The 10,211-nt window shown below is 41.2% G+C and overlaps 3 protein-coding genes across 5 annotated transcripts; 1 reads left to right on the top strand and 2 right to left on the bottom strand.

Annotated features, from left to right (window-relative positions):
• Positions 1–216: 216 nt before the first annotated feature.
• sdr42e1 (short chain dehydrogenase/reductase family 42E, member 1) lies at positions 217–2,471 on the bottom strand. The gene is made up of 3 exons (XM_029498712.1): positions 2,359–2,471; positions 1,939–2,015; positions 217–1,690 (listed from the first exon to the last, which is right to left on the bottom strand). Exons 2-3 carry the CDS (start codon positions 1,998–2,000, stop codon positions 592–594), a joined length of 1,161 nt encoding a protein of 386 aa, XP_029354572.1. The 5' UTR covers positions 2,001–2,015; positions 2,359–2,471; the 3' UTR covers positions 217–591.
• A 770-nt stretch (positions 2,472–3,241) lies between these two features.
• Positions 3,242–4,114, bottom strand: LOC115041439 (arylamine N-acetyltransferase, pineal gland isozyme NAT-10-like). The gene has a single exon (XM_029498880.1). The coding sequence runs from the start codon at positions 4,112–4,114 to the stop codon at positions 3,242–3,244; it is 873 nt and encodes a 290-aa protein (XP_029354740.1).
• A 939-nt stretch (positions 4,115–5,053) lies between these two features.
• LOC115040997 (arylamine N-acetyltransferase, pineal gland isozyme NAT-10-like) lies at positions 5,054–9,161 on the top strand. Of its 3 annotated transcripts, XM_029498223.1 has the most exons (4): positions 5,054–5,162; positions 7,440–7,525; positions 7,603–7,669; positions 8,001–9,161. In XM_029498223.1, the coding sequence occupies exon 4, from the start codon at positions 8,006–8,008 to the stop codon at positions 8,876–8,878; it is 873 nt and encodes a 290-aa protein (XP_029354083.1). In that variant the 5' UTR covers positions 5,054–5,162; positions 7,440–7,525; positions 7,603–7,669; positions 8,001–8,005; the 3' UTR covers positions 8,879–9,161. The 3 variants fall into 3 exon arrangements, with proteins under 3 accessions (XP_029354083.1, XP_029354081.1, XP_029354084.1); XM_029498221.1 differs by having other exon boundaries at positions 7,440–7,669; XM_029498224.1 differs by lacking the exons at positions 7,440–7,525; positions 7,603–7,669; positions 8,001–9,161 and adding an exon at positions 5,615–7,189 and having other exon boundaries at positions 5,058–5,162.
• Positions 9,162–10,211: the final 1,050 nt, after the last annotated feature.

Below are 10,211 nucleotides of genomic sequence, written 5' to 3'. Positions count from 1 at the left end.
AAAGCCCATGAACAAACAGTCTATCACAGACCGGGCTGCTAAATCATTATCAACAGTCTATTATTTATTTAAACAGGAAAACTATTCAGCATTCAAAACACACACAAGTACAAATTTGATGTTCTTGTTTCGGTTGAACAGGTTTCACCTAAAGATGAGTTGTGTTGAAATTTAATATTCACATCAATAACCAAACAAAATGAATTTGATTTGTAACGTTTTATTAGCCTTTTTTTTTATATATAATTTTCACAAAATGCATAAAAACTCTGGCAGGTATTAAGATTTTTGGCTCCTAAAGATCAGAGCGTCTGATGTACGTTTCTTTAAAAGTAACAATAATAAATTGGTGAATCGAGAAATGAAGGTACAGAGGTCACATGGCTGATTTCACATTTAACTGGTATGACAGTATCACAAGAGAAGGCCCTCGTGTAAAACAATGGAACTTTCTGATTTCATTGACTGTTCTTATGTCTGGAGCACCTCTCAGTAATGACCAGTTTGAAATTAAATACAAGTGGGCTTTGACAGTCTTCATACAGCATCTTCTGGGAAATGTCAGAACGATGTTTTAGCTTTGGCCGCTCATTAGCTGCCAACAACCGGAAGAAAAGAGAGAGCCACTGTGACCAAGGCAGCAACAAACAGGATGTCAAGTATTAATCGACCAAGGAAGGATCTGCAAGATGTTTTCCCGTGGCCTCTGCATCTGAACCATTGTACAACCTCATCCAGGTTGTACTCCTGGGGTTCATAACCGAGCTCTGCTTTAGCTTTTGCCATGCTGAAGTAATGCGTCACGCCGGTTTTGTACACCTCAGTGCGCGTCAGCAGCGGCTGGAAGTTATAGAAGGGGCCGATGAGGTGGTGAATCATTTCCGTGAGAAAGGCGAAGAAGTAAATAAGACAGAGAGGTAGACGTACTTTGGGGAAGGGATAGCCCAAGCCCTCCACCAGAGGTCTGAAAAATTCAAAATTATTGACAGGTCGGCCGTCTGAGATGAAATAGGCCTGGCCAGCAGAACAGTGCTGCTTCTGTGAGGTTAGCGCCTCTGCAGCCAGCTTGTGTGCCGACACCAGGTTGTCCACATGGACGAACTCTACCAGGCTGCTGGCTTCACCGTAAACAAACCTAAAGATCCCCTTCTCGATGTACCCAACTATCCTGGGGAGATGCCTCTGCTCTCCAGGCCCGTAGATTCCTGCCGGACGCAAAGCACAAGTTCTCAGCAACCCAGATCCGTCCTTCAAGGTCGTCCCGTTGGCTTTCAGCACAGACATCTCAGCCAGAGACTTAGTTCTGGAGTAGTGGTCAGGGTGGAGATGAAGAGGTAGATAAGGGAGGCTTTCATCGCCGTTCTCTATCACTTGGCCTCCAAACACCACGTTGAAGGTGCTGGTGTAAACCAGCCTGGACACGCCGTGCTCGACACAGGCCTTCAGGACGTTTTGTGTACCTTGAACGTTCACCGCCTCGATCAGATGACGGTTCAGCTGCTCTCTGCCAGACATGCCGTAGGAGGCAATGTGGAATACACATCCCACACCCACCACGGCCCTCGCAATCTGTGCATAGTCGCAAATATCACCTTGGACAAACTGGATGTCCTCTGGCGTCTCTTGTTTTGGAGGGGCAGTGTCAAACAGAACGACTCTGGCTCCTCCTTTATGCAGGGAGCGTGCCAGGCTGCAGGACCAAACATCATTAAATATGAATTAAAATCTCCACGAAACTCAATGAGAGGCAGAAATACATTTAATATCCTTTCAAATCTGACACGGCTCTGTACTTTTCAATGAGTCCAGCCTGACTGAGATAACTGGTGCAATAACGCCACCTTGTTGTGGTGAAGCACAAAGGCAGTGAACTCAAGTCAGTCAGTCACTGAAAGATTACTTCATTTACAGACATAATCAACAGTGAAAATATCTTACCGGTAACCAAAGTAGCCACATCCTCCTGTTATCAAAAACGTTTCCGAGCGTACATTTTCCATCGCAGGAGGGCAAATCTGTGAATTTATGAAAGCAATGATTGTTATCCAGAAAGCAGCAAGAAGCTTTAAAGAACACACACAAAAGCTTGAACTTTAAAAGACTGAATTCAGAATAAAAAAATAGAGGAGGGTGTGTGTTGTTTCCTAAACTGCAGTCTGCATGCTGGATCACTAAATAACTGCACTTTTGCTGCTTTAATGAGCATCTTAATGCATCGACATGAACACACCGTGGACGACAAACCACATTCAGGTTTATCCCACTTTCTGTAAGTTTTATTCTGCAGCAAAGTTCGGACAAGCGCAGACAAACGTAATCCAAACGATTTAAGGTCACGTGTTCATAAATATTACCAACCTGATCATTAGCCAGACAAAAAATAAATGAAAATCCAGAGAAATATTCTGCTGGGTATGAATTATTCTGCTCCACAGATCTGCCAGCTCCGCCAGGTACTTCCTTGGTTGTGCCGTCAGGACGTTTGTGACGTAATGACGACGCGCCGGCGCCACCCGGAAGTTCAACAACACGGAACCGGACCGGAAGTATGTCAACACAACCATACACAACCCTTAACTGAAGATAAAACAGTATAAGACCAAAAAAAAAAACAAAAACAAAAACAATTACACATGAAATAAATAGGGGATAATTTATAATTATAAAATTATTGTTTTTTAATCTGATAAAATAAGCGCTAGCAGAAACATGAAGACTTCCGGTATGACCTTCCTGCCTTCAGAATAAAAACGACCTTTTTTTCCCGGTTTCATTTCTATTAAGTTCAGTTAATATCTAATTCAAGGAGCATATAACACAAAAAGACTTCAATAATCATTAGACAGTTTTATCAGGGAAAAAACTATTTCATAACATAAATTCACTGTCTCAGCATTACTGATTACGTATTGAAATATTAAAATTGATCATTACACCTGAGGGGTATTTAACAATTGATAGAGTATCTGAGTAAATTTGCCAATCATAAACTAAAGTCATTATCCTGGTTTAGGGTTAGGGTTACATGACTCAAGCATATTTACCTTTGAGCACTACAGGTGCAAACAAAGTCATAGATGAAATTGAGTAACACATTTAAATCCTTTTAATTTGCACATTTAACATTATACAGACAATTCAAAGCAGTATTCATTTTCTAAATAAATGATTCATCTACAAGTTGTTGCTCACTTGTTGTCTATCTTCCAGGACAATTCAAAAACAGAATGTGTTTTGCTTTTCACATTTTGAGGAAGGCTTTTTTGTTTTGGGGCTTCAGTTTCTTCTGTAACTTTAGATTGAACTTTTCTCTCAGAATTGGCTCTATCTCATCATCTGGTACATCCCTCATGTCAAAGACATCAACACCTTCCTCAGGTTTGTAGGTGACCTCACTGTAGGTCCAGCCAATCAGGGCTCTGAATCCTGTGGGTGTTTGCAAAGAGCAGATGGATTTTTTGATGAACAATGAGTTCGGATCTGTCTGCAGTATTTGGTTTGCCACAAAGAAATGGTCTGCCTGTCGAGGCACCAAGGTGAAGGAGTAGATTTGCTCTGTTTCCTTCTTGTTTATCAGGCTTGAACTGGCAAACTCTGGATTAACAACATGAGGCTTTCTTCCGGTCTTCTCCAGCACCCAGAAGTCCCCCTTGTCTATGACCCGGAAGACCCCGGCAGCCTGAGGTTGGTCCTTTCCAGAGATGAGCTCCAGGGGCTCCCACACTTGGGGGGACATCCCAAAGCTGACATCTGTGATATAAGACTTCCCATCAATGACAACCAAGTTGATTAGATGAGAATCCAGAGGCCCAAATTCATTGACAGTGCTGTTAAAAACTTTTGACTCCAGGGTGGTGGTGTTGTAGCCCATTTCTCTCAGCACCCAGCCAAACAGGAAGTTGTTCTCCAGGCACCAACCCCCACGACCGCTCCTCACTATCTTATCAAAAATAACCTCCAGGTCCATGGTGATCCTCTCACCACAGTGAATGCTGAGGTTTTCAAATGGAATCGACATGACGTGCTGTTTGTGGATCAACTTCAGTGTCGCAAGATCCAGTTTCTCATACGAGTCCTGGAAACCAACTCTGTTGAAGTATTCCTCCAAATTCATCTTGCCTGTAAAATGAAGAGTATGTCAAGATTTTCTAGCAGAAGTCCTCCTTTCTCACAGCTGCAGTCAGCTGCCTCAAAGCTTCAAGCTGAAGGACATTTCATGACTGTAAAGACGTTACCTTTCGTGTAGACTGGAAGAAAAACCAATAAAAATGGTGGATTCTGGGTATTTATATGGAACCAAAACGTCCCCACAAAGAAAGAAAAGAAGCTATAACTTTGATATTTCATGCAGGAGAGCTTTAAAGCTGTAAAGGACCAACCTCCTAATGTCAGTTTGTATACTTGATGATTTGCCTGAGGACTTGTTTAATCAGCATAGAGGTGTTGCTCCACATGACAGTTTACATCACAATACATTTTTTTTTTAATCAGCATTCATCAGGAGGTTTCAGATTAACCGTAACTCTTATCATTTGCATAAACAGTCTAAAAAAGTTACATTTATCAAAATGTCTACATATGTGAACATTAATTTGGTTTTATTATGGAATGATATTATTTGTTTTCAGGAAAATGTGAAAAAATAAATGAAATATTACAATAACGGTCTCTGCTTTTATTCTGAAGGTGAAAATTCGCATCACACAGTCGTTTGTGAGAATGAAACTTCCGGTTTCAAAGAACACCGAGAGTTGGCTGATGTTAAATTAGATATATTAATAATTATACATATACATATTCATATACAGCAAAATAAACAGACTTTGTTACCACCAGTTTTGTAATCAGCACTACTTTTTATTTTATTTTACATTATTTAATAACAACAACAATAATAAGTCTCTGTTTACCTTTTTGTCTCTGAAATGCATCAACAGTACAGAATTATAAATAATAAATATCACAGAAGAAACATTCCTGACAGATAGATAAAACCTTTATTTTTGATGCCATAGATAAAACTGTGCTGGTCTGGATGTTGCAGCGCCCCCTGCCGGAGAAACTTCAGCCCAAACATGAAAAGTGGCTGGTCGTACTGTGCTGATTTATTTCCTCTGAAGGGATCAGTCGGTCCGAGCTGAAGTCCAGATCTCATTCTGCAGGTAAGATCCGGGTCGGTCTGCAGAGAAGCGATCAGTTCAATGATTATAACAAACTATTTTTTGGACGAAAAGCTGCAACGTGGTCGGATGGGGGAGGTGGTTTTAACTTTCTGTTTCCTGAGGGGACATTACTGTTGTCAACATGGGACGATCAGGCTGTTATTTACACGTCTAAGTATTGGGTTGGTTCAAAACACCGACAATGTCCCTTAATAAGCAGTTACAGCTCCTTCAGTTCGTTTCTCTCTTTAGATAACACACATTTAAAGTTAAACACACCACATTTTACTGCACGTAACTAACATTTAACAGATTGACTGGTCCTTAAATTCCTCTGAGGGTTCAATGAGTCAAAAGATTTGGTTCTGTGGAAATAAATAGGAGAGATAGTTTAGTTCAGATATGACTTTAGTGTAGCATATTAGAAAGTGACAGTGTTGTGCATTTTACAGGCAAGATGAATTTGGAGGAATACTTCAACAGAGTTGGTTTCCACGACTCGTATGAGAAACTGGATCTTGCGACACTGAAGTTGATCCACAAACAGCACGTCATGTCGATTCCATTTGAAAACCTCAGCATTCACTGTGGTGAGAGGATCACCATGGACCTGGAGGTTATTTTTGATAAGATAGTGAGGAGCGGTCGTGGGGGTTGGTGCCTGGAGAACAACTTCCTGTTTGGCTGGGTGCTGAGAGAAATGGGCTACAACACCACCACCCTGGGCTCCAGAGTTTTTAACAGCAATGTCAATGAATTTGGGCCTCTGGATTCTCATCTAATCAACTTGGTTTTCATCGATGGGAAGTCTTATCTCACAGATGTCAGCTTTGGGGTGTCCTTTCAAGTGTGGGAGCCCCTGGAGCTCATCTCTGGAAAGGACCAACCTCAGGCTGCCGGGGTCTTCCGGGTCATAGACAAGGGGGACTTCTGGGTGCTGGAGAAGACCGGAAGAAAGCCTCAGGTTGTTAATCCAGAGTTTGCCAGTTCAAGCCTGATAAACAAGAAGGAAACAAAGCAGCTCTACTCCTTCACCTTGGTGCCTCGACAGGCAGACCATTTCTTTGATAAGTGTGAAACACTGCAGACAGATCCGAGCTCATTGTTCACCAATAAATCCATCTGCTCTTTGCAAACACCCACAGGATTCAGAGCCCTGATTGGCTGGACCTACAGTGAGGTCACCTACAAACCTGAGGAAGGTGTTGATGTCTTTGACATGAGGGATGTACCAGATGATGAGATAGAGCCAATTCTGAGAGAAAAGTTCAATCTGAAGTTGTTAAACGAGCTGAAGCCTGTAAATGACAAAACTTGGTACACACTCTGAAACTGCACCTGTATTATTTTTCTAAACACAACCTGTGACGCCATGATGGATAATTTCAGTCCAAGTTTTTGTGCAATGAAAAGAATACAGTTGTTTTGGGAATGAGGGAAGTGAGAGTATGTGAATATAATATTATCTATTGATAATTTCTGACAGGAAATAATAACGTACATTTAAATCAGATACCTGTTTGTCAGTTTACTTCAAACAGAAAAGTTATGTGACATATATCTCTCTACCAATGGGATAAATAAATGTATATTTATATTGATATGTATCTCTTTGTCAAAATAAACAATTTTCTTATTTATGGAGAAGCATGCCAATGAAATATTAACATTTTTATTCTGATCAATGTTTTGTTTTATGTTGTCTTGCCTCTTTGATCCTCTGAATCTTTACTCACATTTAAAGATACATTTTCTTAAAGTTACTCCTGAATACTGAATTATGTTTGATTAAAAAAAAATCCCAGTAGAAATGTGAATGTGAAGCTCTTTTAACTTATGACAAACTGAGTCATGTTTTGTTTGTACGAGTCAAACTGATGACTCTTCTGTGTATCATGCATGTGAACCATGATGTGGATTCATTGTGAACATTTTCTATCTAAAAGGAAAGTGGAATTTCATGAGATCAATTTACATTCTGACGTTTAAATCTGTTCTTATTTCAGGCAATAAATAATCAGCCTTGAGCGTGTCTTTATCAGTGTAGTTTGAACTTGCATCATCATCATCATTGTCCCGACAGTCAGGCTGTCAGGCACTCATCAACGTCACGCACTGTGAACATGTAAATATGCAAACTGAGACACAGAAGGGACAAAGGTTCCTGCATTACTGGTGTTGAACACAGAGGTGTCGCTACTAAAACATGAGAGTTTAACGCTGGCAAAATGAAAGCATATCATGATGTAAACTGTGTCATGTGTTTCTTCCCTTTAGACCGAGTCCCCGTGGAGCAACACCTCTGTCACTGATTACACAAGTCCTCGAGTAAATCATCAAGTGACCCAAGCTGACATTAGGAGGTTGGCCCTTTACAGCTTTAAAGCTCTCCTGGATGAAATATCAAAGTTACAGCTTCTTTTCTTTCTTTGTGGGGAAGTTTCAGCTCCATATAAATACCCAGAATCCACCATTTTGATTGGTTTCACTTCCAGTCGACACGAAAGGTAACGTTGGCTTCCAATTCTTCATATTAACTGTTGCAATAATTTGTAAGTATCAAACCTAAAACCTAATATATGTACAATTTCTGACATCTGAGTGTGAATATTCTTTAGACCTCCATATTATTCAATATTAGAATATAAGTGCACTTAAAGTTTTTGCACCAACATTTGAAGTCAACTTAGTTTTATTGCTCAGTTTGACCACGAGAAACATCTATGACCCTGATTAATCATGAAATGTCCTTCAGCTTGAAGCTTTGAGGCAGCTGACTGCAGCTGTGAGAAAGGAGGACTTCTGCTAGAAAATCTTGACATACTCTCCATTTTACAGGCAAGATGAATTTGGAGGAATACTTCAACAGAGTTGGTTTCCACGACTCGTATGAGAAACTGGATCTTGCGACACTAAAGTTGATCCACAAACAGCACGTCATGTCGATTCCATTTGAAAACCTCAGCATTCACTGTGGTGAGAGGATCACCATGGACCTGGAGGTTATTTTTGATAAGATAGTGAGGAGCGGTCGTGGGGGTTGGTGCCTGGAGAACAACTTCCTGTTTGGCTGGGTGCTGAGAGAAATGGGCTACAACACCACCACCCTGGGCTGCAGAGTTTTTAACAGCACTGTCAATGAATTTGGTCCTGATGACACTCATCTAATCAACTTGGTTGTTATCAATGGGAAGTCTTATATCACAGATGTCAGCTTTGGGGTGTCCTTTCAAGTGTGGGAGCCCCTGGAGCTCATCTCTGGAAAGGACCAACCTCAGGCTGCCGGGGTCTTCCGGGTCATAGACAAGGGGGACTTCTGGGTGCTGGAGAAGACCGGAAGAAAGCCTCAGGTTGTTAATCCAGAGTTTGCCAGTTCAAGCCTGATAAGCAAGAAGGAAACAAAGCAAATCTACTCCTTCACCTTGGTGCCTCGACAGGCAGACCATTTCTTTGATAAGTGTGAAACACTGCAGACAGATCCGAGCTCATTGTTCACCAATAAATCCATCTGCTCTTTGCAAACACCCACAGGATTCAGAGCCCTGATTGGCTGGACCTACAGTGAGGTCACCTACAAACCTGAGGAAGGTGTTGATGTCTTTGACATGAGGGACGTACCAGATGATGAGATAGAGCCAATTCTGAGAGAAAAGTTCAATCTGAAGTTACAGAAGAAACTAAAGCCCCAAAACAAAAAAGCATACTACACGATCTGAAAAGCAGATGACATCCTGTTTTTGAGTCGTCCTCGCAGCAGCTTGTTGAAGAATCGTATATTTGGAAAATTAATCGTGCTTTGAATTTTCTTATTTTGTGCTGAATGAAAAGTATAAGGGACTTAAAATGCGTCATGCCATTCAATTCACTGCCACATTTGCAGGTCTAAGAATCAAATCAAATCAAATCATAACAAAGTTACATCAAGGCACTTTACATATAGAGCAGGTCTAGACCAAAAGTCTTTATAAATTTATTTAAAGAGACCCAACAGATCCCCTGATGAGCAAGCACTTGGTGACAGCGGCAAGGAAAAACTTCCTTTAAGAGGCAGAACCAGGCTCAGGGGGGGCGGCCATCTGCCTCGACCGGTTGGGTTGAGAGTGGGAGAGAGAGAGAGAGAGAGAGAGAGAGAGAGAGGCATTGGAGGGGGGGGGGGGGGGGGGGGGTGTAGGCAGGAACATGTTGCTGCATGAAGTTCATGGAGCTGAGCTGTAGTACAGAATTCATGAAATATGGGACCAGCAGGTGTTGCAGGAACATGGGATGGAGATGAGTCACCACCTGCAGGATGAGGACAGGGAGAGAGAGGAGAGGAACTGGGAGAGACAGAGACTTTGGCAGAACATGGTTAGTAAATGCAGTATAAATGCTTAGAACTGGGTGAACCTGTGTTTTTTAAGAAGGATGGTTCTTAATCAAATCAAAGAATAAAAAGTAAATAAGTGCTGTTAAAAACATGGCTGGACCCGCTCCCAGGAAGATGGAGCTCACAACCTGTTAGGCCACACCTGTGCTGATGAGAGGCCTCAGTCAGACTTTGCTCAGCACATGGCCTTCATTGTGAAACTGCTTTCTGAAGCTGTGGTTCATTTAGCAGGTTTATGGTAGGTTGTTTTCGTCAAAGCTGCTTTTTTTTGTTCATATAACCTTTGTAATCAGTTTTTTCTGTTTCTTTGCTTTTTGCTTTTTGTTCATTCCAAATCATCAGTGACAGTCAGCTTCCCGTCTGCGTGGAAATCTGTTTGTCTGAAGAATAAACAGCTCATTCTGTGACATGGAAATCAAAATCTGACTGTATTATAGGATGTTTAAGCCAAGTACTGATGATGCCTCACCAATACAAAAGCCAGGAAAAAGTTTCTGAAAAGAAACATTATGGACAGATGAAACCAAAGGTAATCTGTGCTAAGAGATTAATTAAATCAAATCAGATTTATTTTTATAGCGCCAAATCATAACAAAGTTACATCAAGGCACTTTACATATAGAGCAGGTCCAGACCAAACTCTTTATAAAATTATTTAAAGATGAAAAGATAAACGTGAGGAA

The sequence above is a fragment of the Echeneis naucrates genome, chromosome 3, assembly GCF_900963305.1.
Source record: "Echeneis naucrates chromosome 3, fEcheNa1.1, whole genome shotgun sequence".
Taxonomy (NCBI): Eukaryota; Metazoa; Chordata; class Actinopteri; order Carangiformes; family Echeneidae; genus Echeneis; species Echeneis naucrates.
The sequence above is the reverse complement of the archived record's forward strand: the minus strand, read 5'-3'. Positions and strand labels throughout refer to the sequence as shown.